The sequence below is a fragment of the Sander vitreus genome, chromosome 10 (genome assembly GCF_031162955.1).
Source record: "Sander vitreus isolate 19-12246 chromosome 10, sanVit1, whole genome shotgun sequence".
Taxonomy (NCBI): Eukaryota; Metazoa; Chordata; class Actinopteri; order Perciformes; family Percidae; genus Sander; species Sander vitreus.
This window is the reverse complement of record NC_135864.1, coordinates 21418498-21443191: the sequence shown is the minus strand read 5'-3', so window position 1 is coordinate 21443191 and position 24694 is coordinate 21418498. Positions and strand designations below refer to the sequence as shown.

Below are 24694 nucleotides of genomic sequence, written 5' to 3'. Positions count from 1 at the left end.
CTTTAGTTTCGTTGCTGTGGTGCTGTGTGGAAGAGGAATTCGCCGACACTGATCTTGATTATAAAAGGTTTATTACATAAAGTTTTTCATGACGAATCTAAAATTGAATTGAATTGAACTTGGCTGTGTCTTGAAACATGTCTCTAAAAACTGACATTGCACACAAACATCCATAACACAGTGATGGAAGCCACTAAATCGCAGGTTTTGGGTTTGTGTTGGATATATCAAGTTTTTATCTCTTTTACTGAATGGTTTTTATTCATACACTGAAGTTTACTTTGAATGAATCAGACCAGCAGTAATTGGCATTAATAATCCGTCTCATCTGGATTTTAGAAGAAAAACAAAAATGTAATAATAATCTTTTGTCCCTTTACTTATATTTAATAAAATCTATGTTTATTTTGGTGTTGGACTCCAACTGAACTGCTTCAGAAAAAACAAGCTGATCTGAATCATACGAAAACAGAGCTGCTGATCTGTCTCTGCTGCCTGGTTTAGCTGCAGCTGCGGGGCTGCAAGTCCATCACAGAGAAGATCTGTTTCTCCCTGCACTCCATTTATTTTTCTTATTCGTAGTCTGGAAATCTAATGATAAGACGGGAACCTGGCTGATTGTCTCCCTCTGTCCCATTATTTTCTGAAAATGTCCTCTATTTTAACATCAATCTTTACATAAATGGCTAGTTATAAGTTATAAGAGCAGGAAGTAAAGAAGCATTTTTACAGACCACGTTTTATTTGACCTGAATACTCGAGATAGAGAGAAGAAATACACATGATCGTGTTTCATTTGAAACTGACTCAAATTTGATCTCATTCTCACTAACATCTCACTCTCATACTGTCAGAATTTGTGACGGTTGGAAGTGATTCTGAAATGATACTTCAGGTAGCAGGAAAGAAGGAAGCCGTAATGTGCTCAGCGAGGGGCATCCGTCCAGAACAGAGTGGTATAGCTAGCAGAGGAGTCGGCACACACCTCAGCTTCAAGCTGCTCCATGGGAACCGGGGATGGATGGCAGCTGTTTCCCTGGAGACCTGGGACTAACACGACCTGCTCTCAAATTACCTACGCCCACCTGAGTCAGCAGCGTGGCAGGGGAACATGCCTCAGCTCAAGACCCTTAGCACAGAAACAACAAATGTCTCTTTGATTTCATTTTGCGACTTTGTTCTGAAATAGTTGTGGAAGAAAGATGAATAAAGGCCAAAGGACAGCAGCTAAGGACATGAAGGCTGGAAAGGAAACGACACAGGCACTTGGGAAACAATGCTGGCATGACTGTAGAGCTAAGCTGACAGGTAAATTCGAAAAATGTTTGCTCTTTTGCTGAAGACAGGTGATAGAAGGACGCTCAATGATGTTTTAAGCCCCCAGCGTCTCCTTCCAGGCAGCGCTGCGACCGTTGACTTCAAGGCACCTAACCCTAACCTTAACCCTAACAATAACCATAACCATTGCCTAATCCTAGTGCTAACTAACTAGAAGGACTGTGTCCCCTTTCCCTGTGTGATAGATCTCGAATTAGCAACAAAATCTAGCAAGCTCTGAACATGTAAGTGACACAATGTCAGCTAATTAAACCCCAGCGTGTCTTCCCTGTTCAAGTCGAAGGACATGATTTGTTGGCATGTTACATGAAGTGAGGCAATGCTGTCCACTTTCATTAAAGCTAATGCAAAGTTAGTTGAAGGCCTTGAAATCACCCTTGACATCAAAAGCATAGCACATTATTAACAGACCCGCTGGTATACTGTCTGTTGATTCACATGTAGCTCCATCTCTCTGGAAAACGTCAATCATTACTCCTCTTCCAAAAAAGTCTGTTCCCCAGGAAAATAATGACTATGGACCAATTAGCCCTGACCCTAATTGTAATGAAGTGTCTGGAAAACATAATGATGTGAAAGCTAAATTAAAACATAAATGGACAGCTGGATTCTTATCAGTTTGCTTATGAAGACAATCGTGGCCCTGATTTTATTTACCTTGAAAACCCCAAGGCCTACGTTATGATGTGAGTTCTCCCATTCTGTTTACATTATATACAAATGATTGTACAAGCAGTCATCCCAGCACTTTAATGTCAAGTTTTCTGATGACACATCTTGGGACTTATTAATTCAGACACTGGCTTTAGTTTAAAGGTTAAAATGTGGTGTGATGACAATCATTTCATTGTAAACGTTAAGAAAACAGAAGAAATGAGTTTTAATCCAGGACATCTGGGGGATCATTTTCCACTATTGGGCCATAATGCTTGTATTATCCTTACAATACTCCAGTGTACACATTGTCTGTAATCTGTCTTGGAATGTCCATGTAAATTCTGTATGCACTCGGATCCAGGAACAACTTTTTACGCAGGCTCAGGGTGTTTGGGGTTGGACAGAGGGTAATGATGTTATTTTATCATGCTGTGATAGAGCGTATGTCTTCACTTGTCTGTGCTATGCAGTTTACGTCTGTTACTGCACTATAGTTGTATGTATGTGGCAGTCTTTATGTCCAAGACAAATTTCCCTATAGACAAATAAAGTGATCTTATCTTGAATGTCTTATATGACAGTTGACGTGACCCATTCACCCAGAGTTCTGGAAGGAGAGGCTTGACTTATGTCCCCCAGAGTGTCAATTATTTGTATGTCCCTCATAGCAATGCACAGTCCAGTGGAGAACAAAAACTGCTTTGTGTTACAGCCTCTTTTTTTAGGTCATTTGTTTTGGATCTGGGGATCTGTTTTTGTTTTTGGAAGCGAGCCATAGTTAGAATGCCTGTGACTGTGATGACATCATGAAAATAATAAGCATCTACCATCAGCCATAAGATAAAACCAAAGGGAGACACATTATTTTGATAACACTGAATGCTCAGATGCCAATAAATTCTGCATTGACAAGACAACAAAGTAACTTTCATGACCTGTGACATATGCAGTCCAGAATGGTTTGTCCAGCCTTCCAGTTGTTCTGCCTTCTATGGAAAATTTGGAGCTGGACAGCCTCATAATCTTCAGAGAGGGGCAGAAAATATAGATAGATACAGATAGATAGATACTTTATTGATCCCTAAGGGGAAATTCAAGAAGAAAAGGGGCAACTGGTGGAAAAACATTCATCAGGAAAGCTAGAGTAGCAGAAGGTGACCATACATACAGCCCAGGTCTGTCTTACTGTCTTTGGCTACCAACTACAGAGGAATGGAAAGGGGTTTGGAAGGAAATATGCTATTATGTAATGGACCTGGAGCTCTCTGTTATCCCTATATGCCCCTACCTTTGGGACTGTGAGACAAAACGGGCACGCACTAATGGTCAGTATATAATATGACAGCTGCTGGCTGTTGTTCTTGAACTTCTTGAACTTCTTTCACTTCGTGGAAACATTAGAATCTTTACTCGAACCTAGAGTTTGTCCAAGCTTGTTGAAAGTGGGCTTAGATGTCTTTTTTAGCCTACTGAGTGACTGCACAGGGTTATAATAGCAGAAGTATTTTGTGTCATAACCCCAGGGCCTTCATGGGGTCGCTGAGCCCCTCTACGGTCAAGGTCTCTTTCACCATGGGGGCTGTTGTGTGTAAACATTTTGTTACTTCTAGCAACATGTAGGAAATACTCAAATCTGTTAATATTTGATTTTTGGAAAAGTGCCAAATTAGTCTTACAGGTGCGGGTGTTTTTAAAAAACACTTTTCACCCTAACATTGTATTATTACAGTTCACAATACAGTAACGCCGGAAAACTCTGTTCCACTTTTCAGGAACATTATCTTCCATAAACTGATGCCTTAGCTCTAGTGAGAAACAACAGTACATGATCAACACATGAAAAGAAAGTGATTAAAATGTTAAAGTGGTTGTAGCTGAAAAGCCCCAAACTGAGCTGCTCAGCAGTTCCCCAAAACCACTCCCGTTTCGCTAATAAGATTTTGGATCCTTTTCTTCCGAATATTTGAGAGTGAAGCAATTTAGAAGCTGGTTAGAAGCTGGGACCCCAGAGGCAAATTCTGACAAGCCTTAAACTGCCTGGGAAGCAATTTCCTTTTGAACTGTGTCATAAATTCTAACGATGTCAACAGGTTTGATTTGGATTTTCTTAACTATAGGTTTGTTGTTTAATATATACCACAAGAATTCACCGCTTTCCCCCCCTAAACGCCTGACGGGATTAATGTGAATATGGCACAAGACTTTTTTTTTTTTACAGCTGCGGTGCAGCAGTGAAATGCTGTGGTTCAACAACATCCATCCCCGTTTAAAATATTATCCCACAAAAACACACATTTATGTATATACATACACCAACATAAACTTCCTTCCATATTTACACACACCTCTCTTTATTTAGCATCATATACTTCAGAGACCCTTATTTTTATCCGTTTTTTGAAGAACTATTAACACATTGTAAATCGTAATGCTGTCTACTCTTGGCATGTGCCTGACAGGCCGTATAAGCGAGCCTGCTGTTGTTTGTGTGGAGTCATGTTAAAAATGACAAAGACCTTGACATAGACACCCGTAAGACCTTCCCCTTCCTCTTTGGCCAGAGACCCGGCCACCACTTAGACAACTGTATAATTCCAGGAATTTTCCACTGCATCAAGCATGCTACTGTCTAGTTATCGCTAAAGAAGATGAAAGAAAAAGAACCGAATGAGGACTGAATTCTTATGTGGAACAATGTTTGTGCTTTTGGATCACAATTATAACGATTGATCGCGCCATCTCGTAAACCCACAGAAGACATCATAGATGATGTATTAGGGAATACCTTCATTTTGTCTTAAGCTGTGCTTGTATCTGGAGCCACTATGCAAAAAGCTAGAAGAAGTTGGCTATGTTGTTTTGGGCCAAGAGCATTTCCTGCATCTCCTTCGGTGGTGCATCCGCTCCTCATCCCAGAGTACATCGAGACAATAGAACAGATGGAGGAAGAACACTGTCCGTGCATCTGGTTAAATGCATTGAAAGGCCATTTTTAGCATGTCTCCCACTGACAGAGAGGCCTAAAACAACATTTTAGTGGAGCTGTGCCACTATTTCATCTTCCACTAGCACAAACTAAAAATGTAGTTCTTTGTAGCAAAGTGCAACATTGATTTACTGACATTTTAACGTACTTTAAAATACTCAATAACAGAACAAAAGATGTTCATATAAAAAAAAAAAGTTAATCCCACCCCGCTAACTCCATTGTGTTAGCGTAGCAGGGGTCATTTAATGTCAGTAGCTGACGTGTTATATAATGTCATGATTTAGACTCCTGAATGGAAAATGAATCAGGAAATTCCTCATATTCACAGTCAATATCCCTGTCCGTTATCATTACCATTGTTAACAGCCCGCCTACCAACAGGAATAAAGTGGACCTTGAGTTACGTTTTTTTGTTTTTGTCAGAAAGTTGTTTCATTCTCATGTGTGCTATTATCGCATGATGACATGCGTACCAGTACCATTGTGAAATGGTACTGACATATACTGCAATAGACTTTGCGGGTAGAAGTAGTTATAAGGTTCTCTGCTTGCTGTTCGTAATCAGCATTATTTGTAACTATTTAAATTGTTTCCCCTGCACTGAAGAAAACCAAAATGAATTATGAATTGTCAATTTACTGCCTTACAGTGCAGTGCTCATACCAGCAGCAGTGCTTTGTTTCCCCACTCGCCAGTGATTCACTTCATGGTGGTGTTTTTAATTTACAGAAATCTGAAATTGCAGAAGTGAAACCAAGCATGCATGCATTTTGTCAGCTCAAGACTGCCACAGCATTGAGTCTCACGATCTGAGGATTTTGGAAATTAGAACAATCTGTGAGGGCACCGAGCAGCACATGGCAAGAACGCCCCCTAAAATGGATCCAATTAAAGGCAAACGCTGCACTGTTGCTCTAATAAAAAAATAAAAAAATACGTTTTCAACTTAGTACGTTTCATCATCCACGTGAGGGACTTTTTTACTGAGACAATGGCTTTGGCAATAGTTGACCTCTTACTGTGTTTTTAAAAAACAGGTGCTTGACTCCTGTGGCCTGTTAAGAGTCGACCTAATGAAAAGACAGGAGCATACATTGAAAACAGATGTGAATGCACTGTAGTAGAAAACAGCGCTTAAACAAAAAGAGGTGACCAGAAAAACATTGTTGTATGAATGTGGCTCATTGTGCTGGCCCATGTGTGTTTGATGGAGATGGTTGTGTTCACATTGAAGGTGGGTATGACTCACTTCACCCATTTGATCAGTGGCTGGGGTTTGGACAGCAGCCCTCCCCTGATACTGAGACCACCGCATACAAACCTTCCCAACAGCCATCTGCTCAGCATTTCTACACTGTTTTTGAATCTTTAAAGAGAATTAAAATACTGCAAATGCAACACTTGGCTATCCAAGGACCAGTCACTGCGCCATGCTGCGTGGCAGCAATCACACTGCTGTGGGCCAAGTTTCCTTGAGCAAACGAGGCATGCCTGCCCTCCTTCTCTGGAAATAACTCTATTCACTGTAGGGGCCCTCGTGAGATCGCTGCATCACAGATGCTTGATACCCAAAAGGGGGACAGTATGCATTATGGTTCACATTAGAGAAAAGTATTTCTGTTTGCTCTATATAAATAGATGCATCGTTCTGACAGTGTGTTGTACTTTATGTCCTTCACCTAGTTGTGTTGGTGTAAATCACAACTCTGGACCAATCATTTTCACACTAACTAATCACACCAACATCTCAAAAGATTGCCAGCATGTGTGGCTCTGTACCGCAGTGGGAAGTCTTAATTCTGTTTGTACATGGGTGGTCAAACCAACAATGTGGGCTCTTTCTGTTGGTCTCCACACCCACTTCCAGAGGCGTCTTTGCTTCTGTCATGCTGTCAGAGTAATCAGACTGACGTATCTATGTTAACAGTGTCCAGGGGTCAGAGCTCAGGGTGATGCCAGGTTGTAATTTAGGCTTTGGCTGAAGCAGACCACCGACACACTCTCTAAACTAATTCCACTGTCCGCAGACTGTCTGAATGTACTGAGTGAGTTCTGACTTCATATCAGAGTGGTACTGTATATATACAGTGTACCAAGGGTGCATACTTTTCATGGTTGGCTATTTGAACGCTGTTGTTTTATTTTTGATTTGACCATTGTTGAAGCCTGTGTGTGCTGAATTAGTCTGGATCAACGGAAGTACATTTCCAGAGTAATTGCCTGACATCCCGCACGTGGCTCACCTTCCGCTCTTTAACCCTCCGGTTGTCCTCGGGTCGAATTTGACCCATTTTCAAAAAGTTTCTATATCAGAAATTTGGGTTTCTTTCAACCAGCCTCCTCCCAGCTGGACTTGCCTGGAACACCTCCCTAGGGAGGCGCCCAGGGGGCATCCTTACCAGATGCCCGAACCACCTCAACTGACTCCTTCCGACGGGTTGCAAATGTTCCACCAAAACAAGTTCCTGTCGCTGCGTCCGGACTTTAGCGCCGTCCAAGACGATTGTGATTGGTTTAAAGAAATGCAAACAACCCAACGCGTTTTTTTCTCCTATCCTAGAATGTATCTGTGGTGTAGCCAGACCTTACGCCACAGCGCTGTGGAGGTCTGGCAATGCGAGACTAGTGCTGAATTATCTTTTATCTGTTCACATTTAAAGTACAAAGCCCAGTATGCTTAAAGGAATAGTTTGACATTTGGGGGAGATAGGCTTAGTTCTTTCTTGCAGAGAGAAGATCGATACCACTCTCATTTTTGTACGTTACACAAGCTACACCCAGCAGCCTGTGAGCTTAGTTTAGCAGAAAGGCTGAAAACAGGGGGAAACAGCTAGCCTGGCTCTATTCAATGGCTACAAAATATGCCTACCAAAGCACATCAATTAACATGTTATATCTTGTTGATTTTATCCCAGAGTCTTGTCTTCACCATGAGGTTGCCAGTTGTCTGTGCCCTCAAAAACCATTACAAATCAATGTTTGTGAACTCGTTTCGGATGTGTTTTCTGGGCAAAATAAACCAATGTCCGATGTACTGTACTTTGGATTCAGCGATGCATTTATTCACAGCTCTGTATGCACATGCTCATTGTACTGTAATGTTTCACTATGAGTCAGAGACAAGAGTAAAGTTATCGCATTAATTATTAAACCACTCAAAGCAGTGCAGAGAAAACTTAGGCTACTGATGTGTTGCAAGTCTTGCAGAAAACAGCACTCTCACTTAACAGCTTCAGTAACAACAGCAACAGAGATTAAGTCGTCACAACCGTTTGTTAATTTTGCAGCTTTATAGCGAAAACACTGCAGCCACCAGAGAGTCAGAGTCACTTGAACAGATGTCATTTTGGGGCACTTACTGAAACAATTGATGCTGTTGCTCTTTTTTGGGAAGGCAGTCTGCAATAAACGTATTTCCTAAAATGTTGAACAATTTCTCTGTGCGTTTGAATACTCCTGCAGACATCCAACAGTGTCTTAAATGATTACGCTAAAGAATTATCTTAAAAGTACACTTCCTTTCCTTTGGAATAGATTTAGCCCAGCAATCATTATGCGTTACTTAACACCCCATAATCTGCACAGTAAAGCAAGCATGATGGGGAGCAGCACTTGTTACTGCAGCTCTGCTGTGTTTACAGGGAAAGCTTGATTGCAGACTCCATTGCAGCCTCATATTGACTTCCTGTGTTAATCCCCTTGCCATAGCAGATCTTTCTTTCTGAGGCAACGGCGAGGGCGTGGGGGGGAATTTCACTTCTGCTTTGCTTCACCCCAAACAGCATTCACGCAATGCTCATATAAAGAGCCACATATCCTGCTAAAACAAACAGCATTGAGGAGGTAGAAACAAATGCTTTTGTCTTTGAGTTATATTTAGTTCTTGCCTGCCGTCACCCAAATGCCGTCTCTCATGAGACTTTTTGCCCTCAAACTGAATTAGCTCATATGTGACCATGTGGGCAGCAGAAGCACTTTTCCTCTGCATGTGATATGCATCATGTCTGTATCGTCAACCTGCATACATAAAGCAGAAAGTAAACCCCTTCTGCTAAACGTTATCCAATTAGTCACAATCCGAACATCATGTTGACATCACACATCTACATTTTCATGCATTCTCATTTATTAACCAGCAGGCTTTGTTCGGGATATTTGACACACAGCTGCTAAAGTGCCCCTGGCCTCTTCTAATTCTCCACTATGGGAGATACGCTGACGCTATCCCGGCACTCCCTTCACTGATGGTTTTTAGTCCCATAAACCCTGCAGGCCAGGGCTCCTCTGAGAGTGGTGTGGTCCAGAAGACAGGAAACAGCTTGAGAGAAGCCCAGCAGTCAAGGCTTATGGGAAATAAGGGGATTTCCTCATATGGCGCTTGGACTTTTATTAAATAGTGCTTTTCTGTTTGTCCAATATTTGAATATGTGATTAATTTATGTTTGATAAGCCCTCACAATGGGTCTGTGGGATCTGTGATTTAAACATCTGACACCAAAGATCCATGCATCATGTAAACATATTTACTCTGTATTCAGATCAGCTTACCCCTTCAAGATACTACATTTTTTAAACAACCAGATCAACATAATCATTTTACTGTTATTGAAGTTTGTGCTGTGCTGTCTGCATGACCCTCTATATGCAAATGTGGCTACTCACAAACCGCCTTCCTGTAGATACAATCATCATGTTTGTGTACAGTGGGCTACACAATCATTAGGCTTCATCTTGCTTTGGGTGACTAATTCACTGAATTATTCAGAGGCTCTGTGATGCTCTTGAGGGGGAATCTCTGCTCACTGTGTCTTTAAAGTCGTACAGAGGGGAGCTATACTAAAGAAAGGAGGGGGCTGCTGTGCGCCAGTTGGAGGTGTCTGCATGTCGCAGCGGCTTGGTGTTGACATTAAAGAGGAGCGCGTCCATGCTTCAGCGGGGATCTACGGCGCAATTTGAGATACTCCGATTGAACCGGTCCCAGGCAGATTGTCATCAGACTGAAGATACATGGATGGACATAGAAATAGTGCAATCGGAATTAACTTGTCAGCCGGTGCGAGGAATTTCTGGATATAATGGGGAATACGACACCTAAACCTTTGATAGGTGAGACTTGCTATTAATTAATGTATCATTCACGAGGCTTGCAATGCACTCACACGAAGCGGTGTCTGCGCGAAACCGCTTGATAGCCAGAGATACACATGGCTAGACCTGATACCTCTACTTGTGTTCGCTCCGCGTGGAGACGCGCTTCCCATCACGCGATTCCCTACAGGGAGCAGGTCCAAACAAGCGCTCTCTGAAAATGCACTTTTTACTCATCAACTGATAGAATTATAACCAGTGATTTAGCCAAAAATGAAGAACAAAGAGTAGGCACATATAGGGCAACATTTGACTATTGATGATCATCAAGCAGGATCGTCAAAAAAAAAGTGAAGCTAATTTGTAACTATCCTATCATAATAATTTGGTTGTTGAGAATGTATACTGTATTGAGCATTGTTTTAAATGTATCTCTGGTTGTAACACAAATTACCAATTTCTAAACCTGTGCATTAAATGGCTGATCAGTTTATGCTTTTTGCATATAATTAGATTGCTTTCTGATACAGTAGGCTATGTAAGTCAGGCTTTTATTTCAGATAGGGTATATTACTGCTTGCTATACACTATTTTGTATATATACTGTTATGTATAGATGGATTGATAGATTGATAGATAGATAGATAGATAGATAGATAGATAGATAGATTTATAGCTAGATAGATAGATAGATAGATAGATAGATAGATAGATAGATAGATAGATAGATAGATAGATAGCCTGCAGCAGCCTAGTCACACACAAATCACAAAACTAAGGACACATAAGAGGTCAGTAAGAAAAAAAAACATGAATAACTACAATCTTAACTCGAAACTGATCAAACACTTTATAATAGGACCATTCTCTAATACATATACTACGTACAATAGTCTGCAGTTATCCCAAGCATCAAAGCTGCCTTATATAAGGTACAATCTGAAGTGAATTATTCCTGCATGTGAATTGATTTCATTAAGCTGTCATTACGAGCTCTCAGAAAATCACGTTGTCATGACACCTACAGCGCATTACTTAATAATCAGTTCCCCATATCACTTTGATTTAATGTCTGTCACAGTCCCACGCCCCCAACAGACCCACTCAGTGGCTAAATGATGTGGTTACTGCCACCAGAGCCAGCTGTAGGGTTTGGACTGAGAACAGTAAGTTAGTCACAGAGGAGCAGGAGCAGCTTGCGATGTATGGGTTTGATTAACATGGAATTAATAGAATACCCGTGTTTACTGGGTTTGTATTAGAGATGTGCACAACATATCAGGTTTGTATAGGTTCATCTCAGTCAGTATAGAGTGTGAGGAAGAAGTCATAACAGCAGATGTGAAAATAGTATCAAGTGATGTCATTGGCTTTTTACCAAGAAATTCATGTTCACAGCTAGAAGCAAAGATCTGACAAAACTCCACAGAGGCTCAGCACATCTTGCTAAGTGGATGAGTTAGTATGATGAACATACAGCCTAGAGATATGAGCGAATAAAGAGCCTGATCATCTTGTGGCCAAAGATAACTCTGACTAATGCACATAATCAGTTTTACATTTCATAAAGCTCTCCTCTGTGTGTCTTGTGCAGTCGTATGATTGTCAGGGAGACATCATTCTTATAATTCACAATTGAACCTCATGTGGTAACATAAATACGCTGTATTATTGAGACTGAGCTTTGCATGATGACCACATTTATGATCCTGATGAGGTCGCTGTCTGGTCCCACTATAATTTATGTCTCATCACTTTCCAGTCCTAAATCCAAAGATGTATTTCTGTCTCTCACCTATCTTTTGCCGTTCTCATGACTGTGATGGTCCAGCATGCAAGTCTCACCTATACTGCTGTTAAGTACTCCTAACAGAAGGTCGGAGTAGTTATCCATCACTGACACACATTACCATTACACTCGAGTCACAGAGCTATGTGCCTGATTTTCCAAAAAAGAGTCATCCAGTTATTTTTGAAAAACCCAGAAAGTCGCCTACTTACAGCTTTTATGGTTGGTATTTCCAATATCATCAAAGACTCTTTAACCATCTGGCATTCCCTCAGCTGCACAATCAAAATTATTAACCTGTATCCTATCCAGGAAGCTGGACACAACATGTATCCTTGCTCTTTTTAAAAAAAATATTAAAGCATGAATTTGTTTCAGTCAATATAGACAAATATGAGTGATAGTAAAATGCTTTAAAAGGCCCTGTAGAGTTTTCTTGTAAACACACTAAAGCTATGTATACATTCAGTGTTACTCGCCAAAACACATTGTGTATGTAACCTTGAAGTCTAACCAATGTGTTCATCAACCATCGATTATAAAGTTGAAATTGCGTGGCAACTTTGTGTGAATATGCAGCAAGTTGTTTTTAATTGTTTATTTATTGGTTTTCAAATTGTTAGCCAATTATTCGTGTTTACTTGCCAACTGTCTTCGCACATTGCTGCGTTTCCTAGCACATTACCGCCACCATGGTGTGAAACCATTGGCAGGGCTGTGTATTGCATCAATGTGTCCTTGTGCGTTTGTACAAGTCAACCAAAATGGGGACCCACTCATAAAAAAACAGCGCTCCTAGAAGGTCAAAAACTCTGCAGGGTATCTTTAAGTTTTTTTTCACATTTAACAAACATGCAAATATGTCATTTTTGGACAGACATTTTTTTTTTGTGGCTGTCCCTCAGTGCATGTCCTGGTGGGCTATGCCTTTTGTCTTGTAATGGCAAACAAGACTGCAGAGTCCCAGTGTGTTCCTCTTTCAACGAGGCAGTTGAGCCTAAAGCCTACAGGCTGATCCTCAGCATGCTTTTTGTCCACGCACTTTACCCAAAGTGTATTTTACTCCCTGAAAAGCCAAATTCCCAGGAGTAGAAAGGAATGCGGCACCCGCACATCATTTGAGATGTTACACATGTTCTTGCTGCTGCTTCGTAGTTTAGAATATAATCAGTGATAATGTCTAATTTAGGAAATGTACTGTGGAAGGTTTCACTGAGTTATTGTCTTTACACCAGATCACAGTGAATTTTAAACAGAAATGTAATCACTGTATGGCCCTGAAGGCGAGTAGAAACACCGCATGGCTTTGAATGTTGGATTTCAGCCAGTCTATATACCATAAACACTCATCTACAGTTTCCATTTGATTTAATATAAACCCCCCCAAAGTCTCATTTAAGCCAAGGCCCAGTTTGATTTCTGACCCATGTTAATTTGTTTTGTGATGCTCATGAAAGAATTCTTCTCCCAAGTAGAACATTGACTCCTGTGAAGATGAGACCAAAGATTAAGCGTTTGATTTGGGTATTTTTTCACTGTCTATTCAATGTGTGATTCCCTCTCTCTCACTTCTGAAGATAACGTGGAGGAATGAAAGTGGCTATTCATGGTTTGTTTATGCTGTAGGCCAAGGGTGTGTGTAGCCCATAAAGAAGAGGAAGGCTTATCACATCTGTTGTCGACTCTCCTGTGATGCTATTAATATTAGCACTGCTCAAATATATGTGGATTTTAAGTCAAATGTCCCTTTTATGTTTCCCAGTGATATATGCACATGGGTTTTGTCTAAATTTACCTTGTTTTATTTCTGTGATATAAATGTCCCATATGGATGTGGTAAGTAGACTGATTTTGGACAGTTTGCCTTTATAATGTAAATGTGGGTTACATACTAAAAGAGACTATTTTATGTACTTGTTGAGAGGAGCAGAGAGGCTTTAAAGTGTCAGTGTGGGAAAGGAAGTGTGTGAGACTGTGGGCTCCTTTACATAACTGGCCTCTGCCCTCTAAACCAACTACCGTGGACAACTTGCAAACAAGTTATTGTGTGCTGATAATTTTCACCTCTTTTTCCAACAGCTGGTGTCACTAACATTCCTGTTTTGACCTTGTCTGAGTTGCATAAAAGCAGACCTGCTGTTCATGTACCACATTGCTCTCTAATTTGGTTGATGAGGTTGAATCATTGAGGGCTTTCTTTCCTCTCACTGTACCCCTAATATTTTGGTACCCACAGATGCGACGCTGCAACCCCGCCCGGTGGCCAGCAGGCAGTACTACACCCTGCCTAAGAATGGTGCAGGTGTGGAGAGAAGAACGTCCGCCGCTCCAGTCAGCATCAATGTGGAGTCACCCCGCTTTCACCCCCACGCCAAAGGCAAGAATATCAAGCTGGATGGGCAGCTTCGGCGTGCCACACGCAAGAACAGCTTCTGTAATGGCATCACTTTCAGCCACAGGCCTGTCCACCTCTATGAGAAGGTTTGTTTTCTAATTTGTATTAATTACTGTACTTTTAACAGCTAGAGATTTTAAAGAATTAAAGTTACATTTTGATTAATGCCATTCATTTAGGTGCGTCTTCGCCTGAGTGGCGTACACACTGGCTGGAGTGGAGCTCTACGCTTCGGTTTCACCAGTTTGGACCCCAGTGAATTGGTCGCTACAGACATCCCCAAGTATGCTTGCCCAGACCTGGTGACACGGCCCGGCTACTGGGCCAAAGCTCTGCCTGAGAGACTGGCCTTGAAGGACAATGTTTTGTCATTCTGGGCTGATCGCCATGGAAGAGTTTTCTACAGCATCAACGATGGAGAGCCCATCCTCTTCCACTGTGGGCTCAGCATCGGCTGTCCACTCTGGGCCATCATAGATATCTATGGCATCACTCAGGAGGTCACACTGCTTGGTAAGCACTTTATTAAGTTGTTTACTTGCTCTGTGAAATGACTCCTATAAAATACTTGTTGTTTTTGTCATGACTCGGCGAGAGTCGAGAGAGGCGAGGAGAAGCTGAGTCATATTCCAAAGGGAAGTGTGATGAACAAATTTCACAGCTGACTGGTCATTAATATGTACACAATCCATCATTACAATTCATATATACCCAATAAAGTATTGAGTAATACATATTTTTTGACTGGAATCGGTGTCGGCCAGAAGGCCATGTATTTTCATCATTGCTTTGACAACCGCGAAACCTCGGGAACTTATTTTTATAGTGTCAACACATTCACAGCTAATTTAATCAGCTTCCTGAGAGTCAAGAAAGCAGCTGTGTTGTGAAGCTCTGCAGCAGCGGAGGCCAATATAGTAGGAGTAGGTAGTAGGGCCTGGGCCGGCTCAATCATCTACTATCTTTTTGACACAACTAGTTTGTCTAGAAAACCAGAACCAGAACATCCCAAGATAAACAGGATGTGGACCATGGATCTCAACCCCCCCTGAACATCTCACTCCTAACCACTCTCCACTCTCTTGCTATCACTTTGTCACTTTCTCCCTCTTCCTTCATTTGCATCACCCTCTCCCCTGTGGTTCCCGCTCATACTCACTGGATGTGTTTATTTTCAGTCTGACAAGAGCTATGGCCATGTTTGGTCAAGGCGGCAGATCCCAGGAGCTTTGGAGGGGCCAGTGCACTCAACTGCTCCAGCATCACTAGAAATAGTAATGAAGGAATGTATCATAAGTCAAAAGGGGACGGCTAGCGCAGGACGTTTTTATATCAGCCCCTCACACATGGAGAAATTCAGCTGTAGTATGAACTTTAAAACTATGTACTATGAGCCTGGCAGTTTAGAGAGCCCATGTTAAGGAAGGGAGTTAAATATACTGGTGACTGTCAAATAAACAGCTGGCCGACAGCTTATTTGTACGAAAAACAAAGGTTTATTTAACTCCATACAACAAACATCACAACTAAAGCACCATACGAAGGGCTCTCAGCGTAGAGACTTATTCTAGTTCTCTTATTAGTTACTAGGCGGGTCCATGAACATGTATTATCCAATACCTTGACAGCGAATACTGTGTAAAAGACATGCTTCATCTTGTATTTCTAAACTGTTTGCTGTCAGTCACACTGGGAAAGAGTAATAAATAAGTGGATATACAATAAATATGTTAAAAGCAAAGATGGGGACTCGAGTTTGAGACTCGGACTCAAGTCTCACGGACAGTGACTTCAGTCTTGAATTGAGATTTGTCCTCGAAAGACTTCAGACTCGACTCGGGACTCATGAAAAATCTTTATTTTTAGGAAACGTCTGATGAGCTAAATGTTCTTACCCTCTCTGCATAGCCTACATACATAATCTGTAACCCATCTGCTGTGCGCGGACACACGTGAGAGAGGACAACAAACATGTCGACCGCACCGGCAGATTCTGCGCCAAGGCCCAAACAAAAATGTGGTATCATGATAAAGGATTCTGGCTCAACCACATCTAATGTTATCAGGCCCCTGAAAACTCACCCTGATAGGTTAGCAAACATGTTTAGCTCAGCATTGGCAATCTATGTTAGCTTGCTTCTTGCTTTAGCTACGACCTACGGGAGGTTAACTCCGACTGTTATTGGCTAGATGTTATTATAGTTATATAGCTATGTTATAATATGTGTATAAGCAGCCTGGATGGAATGCTGGAGGTGATGCAACACTTATTATAACCACGAGGGACTTGACTTGGACTCTAGCTCAGAGACTTGTAAGCATCTCTGGTTAAAGGTCCCATATCATGCTCATTTTTAGGTTCATACTTGTATTTGCTCAAAACTCATACTGTCTGGATATGCCTGTATCTACCCTCTGTCTGAAACACTCCGTTTTAGCGCGTGTCTCTTAAAGCCCCCTTTCCGAAAAAGCCCAGTCTGCTCTGATTGGTTGTTTTTTCGCGGTCTTTCGCATCTGCGCTCTCTGCACCTTCATTGCAGCTGGTGAATGATTGTAAAGTCTCTGTAGCAGGTCTTTTCTACCAATATATAGTATAGTTGTGATGTCACACTCGTTTAAAGGCACTGTTTCTCAATACGGGCTGTGTGCATTTCTCTGTGGATTGAATGTTTTGATACTTTCACAGTATTTATACAGCTCCTCAACCTATTTAATCATCAAAAAAGAATGCTCACCTTTTACAATATTGGACCTTTATCAACAAATTTGTAGAAATGTCAAGAGCATGTCAACGATTAGTCAATTAATCGATTAGTCAGAAAATAATTGGCAACTACTTTGATTAATCATTTTGTGAACATTTGCTGGTTTTCTTAGTCTTCCATTTTTCAGTTTTCTCATGGTTTACAGATGACTAATCAATTGAGAAGATAATCAGCAGATTAATCTATAATGCAATTAATCTTTAGTTGCAGTCCTAAAATATGCCCATATAAACAAAAGCGCTCATTGAGCAAAAACAGACATCAATGAGGCTGCAGTAACACATGCAGATGGTATCTCAGCACGCAGCTATTCTTCAGGCATCATAGAAGAAATAAGGACTCTAGAAAAAATAGAAAAGAAGCAAAAAGAAGGGAAGTGACCCAAGCTTACCTGGGACAGATCATATCATGTCCAAGTCACAGACTTATTTGTTTATATTCTCTACCACAGAAAGCACGTTTGCTGAGAGTGTGGGATCCAGCTGCCTGAGTGCAGCCCGTCTGAGTGCCTATCTGCCCCAGAGTAGCCACGACTCAGCCAATTACAACAACAATCAACTGGAGAACAACCAGGCTGCTGCTGCCAAGATGGCCAACCTCCAGCTCAATAACTACACTCAGCTTATCCCCTGCTGCTCCTCCACCTCTTCCTCCTCCACACCATCCTCATCTGCCTCCACTGGATTCAGCACCCCGAGGGTGGTCCGGGGCCTTCCTTCCCCGCTGGACAATGACTTGCACTTTCACCCCGTTCGTGGCTCTGATGTAATACTCTCTGCAGACCGCTTTGCCGCCTGCATCCACTTTCTGGACAGCAGTCGGACTCTGGTGTTCAGTGACCGTCCGCTGCATGTGGGTGAGACTTTGTACGTGGAAGTCGGCCACCTGGGCCTGCCCTACTTTGGGGCGCTGATGTTTGGTTTAACATCCTGTGACCCTGCCAGTCTACATGCCGCGGACTTACCGGCAGACCCTGAAGTTCTCCTGGACCGTAAAGAGTATTGGGTGGTGCATCGGGGCTTCCCCATGCCTTGCTCTGGAGATGTGCTCAGCTTCAGTCTGCTGCCCAGCGGAGATGTGCACCACGGGGTGAATGGAGTGGGACGTGGGAGACTGCTCTGTGTGGACACCTCTCAGGTCCTCTGGGCCTTTTTCACCCTGCATGGGGCTGTCAACAGACTCAGGATACTGGGTAAGACAAGGGTATTTACAGCAACACGGACAGGTGATGGCATGAAATACCAAATATTACTGAAGTCTTACATTGATTTGTGGAAGTATTGTAATTATGAGATGAAACACAAACTCCCAAATGGAATACTTGAAGCAAAAGTTCGACATTTTGGGAAATAAACGAATTCACTTTCTTTCCGAGTGTTGGAAGAGGAGATTGATACGACTCTCATATTTGTATGTAGCTAAGCTTAGCACGAATACTGGAAACGGTGTTAGATAGCATATTTCCCAGAATGTGTAACTTTTCCTTTTTATACTAAAATGATAAATGCCCAAAAAGGACATACTCTTCAATTATCATCATTCTATTTTTGAGTCTAGGCAGCCACCGCATTTTATTTTTTCCCAGACTAAAGGAATGCAGTAAGTTTGTCTCTGTGCCTGTTCAGTTTAGCGCTGTGACCTATCTGTCCTCCTCCCACATAAACTCCCATCAGCTCAAACACAACAATATTATCCTCAAACAGACACTAAAAGAAAATCACTCTATGAAACTTCAAGTATTACAGATATGCATATCTAATCTGACTGGTTAGGGTTTGTCACACTGTGGCCTTACACTCAAACAGTTCAAGGATACTGAATTGAAATGATACCAACTACAGTTACATATACACTTTGTCTGAATGGCACCTTTAAAGGCTTTACATGAGTCTAATTATCTGGGTTTTGTTCAGGTGTATATATCTTTGTGTTACAGGAACACTGCAGTCCAGTCCTCCCTCCACATCCCCCAGCACTTCTCAAAGCAACAGCCCCGATGACAGTGACTCCGACCTGGCGTTCAGTGTCAACAGATCCTCCTCTGCCTCGGAATCCTCTCTGGGTAGGTTACCAAATGTTGAAAGCATGCCTGATGCTACAATGTTTGACTCCCCCACAATGCCACGACAGGAAGGCTCTTATGGTTGTAGAGGTGTGGCAATTCTGTCGGACTGTACAAGCGAGTCATGGGAAAGACGTTTGCTTTCACTTTTGAATTGACGACAATTTTTTTTTTACCTTGTTAGAAATATTCCTCCATGATTTGGTAGAGCTATAATGATTAGTCAATTAATCGATTAGTCAACCAAAGAAAATGAATTGGCAAATATTTTCATTATTGATTAATTGTTGTCATTTTAAAAGTAAAATATCCAAACATCCATCTTGTTTAAACTTCTGAAATGTGAACATTTGCTGTGTTTCCTTGTCATACTATTATTTTTCTTTTGTATTTTGGACCGTGGGATGGATAAAAAAAATGTATTTGATGACATCACCTCGGGCTCTAGGAAATTGCGAGGGACATTTATCTATGTAACTGTTGTTACATAGATTTGTCGAGATAATAATCAGCGGAATAATTCATTTTGAAAATAACTGTTAGCTGCAGCCCGAGTACGCTTTTGTTCAATAATTAATCAAAGATTAGATTCCAGCATGGAAATTTGTATTTGTCATGGCTTACTAACACAAAGAAACACACTACAAAACACAGACAAAAAAGTAGAATATATAAAAGCAACAGTATTAAGGATCTGAACCTCTTCCCCCACCAATGACAAGAAAAAAAGTTATATGTTTACATGCACCCAGGTCTGCTCCATTTCAAGACCCAGACGTTTTCTTTCTTTTCATATAGTGACTGCTCCCAGCTCCCCCCTCAGCCCTCCCGTCTCTCCGACTCTCACCGCCTCAGAACTGCCCTCTGCTGGAAAAAACGGAGAATGCACCATTTGCTTCGACCAGGACGTGGACACCGTCATCTACACCTGTGGACACATGTGTCTGTGCAACGACTGTGGGCTGAAGCTGAAGAGACAGATCAATGCGTGCTGTCCGATATGCAGGAGGCCGATCAAAGATGTTATCAAAACATATCGGCCATGATGGTCCAGATAGACTTCCACTGTTGGACGCCACCTGACCTGTGACCCCTTCTCAGGCTTGTTTGGACACGGATCTTGGCCCCAATTGGAGATTAGCCAAACCAGGACATAAATTGTGCCTATATGTCCATTTTATATGGGTAAATATTTTGTGAAGATAGAATATGCTCTTCATACGCAGACCTGTGATCATCTTAATACATAGACTGCTACATGAGCTCCTTTGATTTGGCTGAGAAAGAAGAGATGAATCATTCGCTCCTTTTTTGTAATGTCAATGTGATGTCTCTTACGTCACATGTATTTGCTGAGCAGAAAATCCTGCTGTGAATATTTGGTCCTTACACTCATCGTCCTAGATTAATGTGTGCTTCAGCAAAGTATGTGGACCGTAGTCTATAACTTGTAGTGCCTTAGATTTATGTCACATTATGTGTACAAGTAATCATGCTACCAATCCTAGCCATATTTTTAATGTACAGTACTGAAAGTGTGTGGTGAAAAGGCACACAGATGCAGAATATATGCAATGAAAGGTGTTATAGAAAGATTCTTTAGTGGAAAGATGTAACTGTATATTAAGTGTGTTCAGTGGTGTGCTTTAAGAAAAGTAGGTTTGGAAAGTACAAAATGAAGAATCCGGTTTTACACTTTGAGAGATTAATAAAAGTGGACTGTGTGATTAAAATGTGTGTATTTTTCAATGATATTTCACTTTATACATTTCATTTTTATTGTTTTATAAATCACTTACATATAGCCCTTATATAACCGTTGTACTCAACTTCAAAATATGCATCAATTTTAATTTGTTGCCGTTTTTATCGGAAGTGAGATTAAAAGAAATCAATTTCATCTGTATAGCTGTAAATATGGCAGCCCTTTTAAGTGTCATGAGAATATTTTTGGGGAAATGATTAATCATTGCTAATACCACCTGTGTGCTTTTCTTTTAAAATATGAGTCAGCTATTTTTCTTTTTGACATTTTGATAGAAAATCTGTCTCAATAATCCTTGCTAAAACAAGGGCGTTCTTTTTCACTGGAATTGTCACTTATACGATTTCAGGTGACAAATAAAATGTATTGATTGCTTGATTGATTGATTAATTGATTGATTGATCCAAGGTCAAGATTAAAATTGAAAGCCAACGTTTAAGGATGACAAGTCCTGGAAGTGCTCAGAAAATAATCAAATTTGAACATCTTTAATTTCATAGTGATATAATAGAAATGTCCAGAAGAGCTACTAAATGGACCTTGTGGTGAGACTGTTTTGACAGGTATTTTGCATTAATTTTATATTTTCCTACAGTAATAAAATAGAGTATTAGTTTAGCATCCTAGAAAATATACAAACCACATATATGTATACGTCAGGCGTCTTGAAAAAGCACAGGTGAAGCACATTTAGTTAACGGTGCAGTCACCTTAAGTAATGTATATAAAATATGAATGTCTGCTATATGAAAAAGTCTATGGTAATGACGGTAAAGAGGGTGGAGATGATTGGTATCTGCAATATCCAGACAAAGTACCACCTGAGTCAAGTTGATTTGTCAGTGTCTTGTTATACAGTCTCCATAAAGTAAATGTAAGTATGTAGCCTAAAGAATTTACAGAAAGTATAATTAACATTTATATCAGCTTTAAAAATGTGACCTTGACACTGCGGTTTGCATCTGCAGAGTAGAGCTAGGTGATAGATAGAAAATCAAATATCACAATATTTTGGACCAAATACTTCGATGTCGATATTGCGCCGATATTGTAGTGTTGACTATTGGTGCTTTCACAAAATATTTACACAATGAGATTTTTGATAAATGATCATCAGTAATGTGGATATAATGACTAAGTGGGTAAAGGCAAATAATAGAACAGTTACAACAGTCTGGTAAGTTCAGAAAATGACATCACTTTACTGTAATGCAGCCTTTAAAACCAGGAAAAGACAACACTTATGTCATATCACGATATTACGATATCCAAATTTAAGACGATATTTAGCTTCATATATTGATGTCGATATAATATCGATATATTGCCCAGTCCTACTGCCAAGTTAGTTCCATAATGACACATGGTATTTCCGTGATGACACAACGGTGTTCACTGGCAGCCAGGATTGAGTGGAGAATGCCAAATCTCTCCCCAGGGCTCTGAGTAAAGTTGTTGTTTTTCACACAAGTCGACTCATTACAGTAATGATATACTGTATCACACAGCCACAGTGCTTGTGTGAACTGAAACACCACAGTTAACTTGAGACTCATTCACATTGACTGACAGTTATGCAAATTTTCCTCATAATAGAAGTAATTAAACAGTTGTGTCAAGAGTGTAATTTGAACTTCACAATTTGACTGCGTTATAATGCCTTGGAGATAGCCATACATTATTAATGAGGTACCAAACTGAAATAGTTTACAAAATGTAGTTTTGGGAAATTGCACAGCATCTTTCCAAGTGATTAACATGCTTCCTATGTTGGTAGAAACCAGAACTTAAACAAATATAGACAAACAAAAAATATCCTCAAATGCTAAAATGACCCAACTACTACTTACGTCTTAAAGGACATTCCCTTTAAGCATTTTATGATCTGATAAAGCTCAGAAGAAAACTCGTGCAGACAATAAGTGAATCCAAACACAAGGTTTCTCCGTCACAATTACATTTTATTAGAGCTTTTATTTTCTGCCTGCAGAGACCAACACTTTATCTTGTAATAAGGAGGCATCGGGCTTAGTAAAGTGTAGTCTCTAGTACAGGATATTGAATTTCCTCTTCCCATCCTTGAGGACCTTTTTCCTTGATAGAGATTGCCTTCCCTTTTCTGTAGAATGAAAGAGGTTGCACTATATTACAATATATGCAGACCTTTGATACAGTTACTGCAACTAGCTGTTTATGTATACACACTGTACTTTTGAGCTCCACCTTATAGTTGAGTTATGCAAAATTTGAGCTATACAATGTCACATTCTCAAATGGGGTCAAAAGTGTGTCAGAAATATGTGTCAGTGTGGCATTTTGGCTACTTGGTTAATATTCCAATACACCATTTTAAATAGATAATATTGTCAGAGTTCAGGGTTTATAGAGGATGCAATTTGCTCTCCATAAATCTAAGGCAAGCCTAATAGGTAAAGGTGATATAACCAATAGAAATAGCACACTTGAAATGATAAGGATTCAGATATGGTATATGTCATATTACATCACTGTGAGTATCAGTGCAGCTTAATATTAAAGCCACTATGTGTACAGTTTGAACATTTTCGATTTAGGTTCAGCAGACAACTATTTGCAATAGAGTTATCACCTAATTGTTTCCGTGCTTTTTGCTGGTTTTTGCGTGTTTGTGTGTTGTGAACAACGCCGTCACTCACCGGTAGGTGAAGCTCCACCTTCTATAAACTGTGTGGTGCTGGGAATGTAGGATTCAGTGGGAGTTTTATTGTTGTTGTTGCTGCTGAAATCAGCTGCTTATGTGAGAAAACATAAAGATAGCAGCTCAGACTTGACCATACAGTAAACTTGCAGTCCTTTGTCAACAAACAAAACAGTGCACTATGATTTCAGCAATAAAGAAGAATTCATTTTTACACAATATTCCTATTAATGTGTTTGGATGAGGCCAAGGAAATATTGTGGTTAAGGTTAAACTGACTCCTAGACTTGTCCACACTAATACATCTCAGCCTGAAAACTTTACTGTATGTGCAAAAAATACATGCATCCACACAAGACAATTATAAAATAAATATAAATATAAAATAAAAAAAACAGTAAAACCTAATTTTCTTTAGCCATCATCCGGTCAGGAGAATGACACAATCAGGTTACTTTGCTTAGTCTCAGCTGGTCAAACCTCCACTCTGTGCCCTCTCCTGTAAGCAGGTGTTTGCCAGACCATGTCCTCACACGCTCAATCTAAAATCTCTTTTTCTCTCCAATTTGGAATTCTGCCCATACTACACCGACATTTTTCTAATTAAAATGAAGCTTTTCAAAAATGATCTCCAGATTGAATAAATTCAAACACACGTCATCATATGTTATGTTATTATTTTTTTCTTTATTCATTCATTCAGAATACAGATATACAAACAAACAAGGCATAATTACAAATCCACTTCAAAAATAGAGCTTTTGCCTCTGGTCGAGCATATAAACAAACCCTAGGAGCTTATACATAACAAATCAACATAAAGAAGAAAATAAAATAAGAGAAAATAAATAGAAGGGGCTATCGCAAATTAAGTTAAAGGACAATTCCGGCGCAAAACAAACCTAGGGGTTAATAACAGACAGACAGTAACAACTCTCTGGGACATGTTTTCATGCTAATAGAATGTGTTTGTAGCTTGAAACAAGCTAGGCATAATACATGATTAGCTTACAACCTTCAGATATTGAGGCCTGAGGAGAAGTAAAAAACAAATCACTATTTTATACCACTAAAAAGGCTCAAAATATCACCAAACTTCAACAGTAGTATAATGAGGGTCCCTAAATGTTAACAGAAGCATTGAGAACTTTGTAAGTGTACAGACAGTT

At 40.4% G+C, this 24694-nt stretch overlaps 1 protein-coding gene across 2 annotated transcripts in view; it reads left to right on the top strand.

The window, feature by feature from the left end:
• The window catches only part of neurl1b (neuralized E3 ubiquitin protein ligase 1B), a 30718-nt gene extending 9492 nt beyond the window's left edge, over window positions 1-21226 (top strand). The window contains exons 1-6 of one of the 2 annotated variants that reach the window (XM_078260892.1): window positions 9688-10090; window positions 14098-14342; window positions 14436-14769; window positions 17473-18213; window positions 18958-19083; window positions 19882-21226. In XM_078260892.1, the coding sequence (XP_078117018.1) occupies window positions 10060-10090; window positions 14098-14342; window positions 14436-14769; window positions 17473-18213; window positions 18958-19083; window positions 19882-20129 (1725 nt within the window). In that variant the 5' untranslated portion in view covers window positions 9688-10059 and the 3' untranslated portion in view covers window positions 20130-21226. Of the gene's footprint in view, window positions 1-9687; window positions 10091-14097; window positions 14343-14435; window positions 14770-17472; window positions 18214-18957; window positions 19084-19881 lie in introns of those variants that run through there. The other variant, XM_078260891.1, reaches the window with a different exon arrangement.
• Window positions 21227-24694: the final 3468 nt, after the last annotated feature.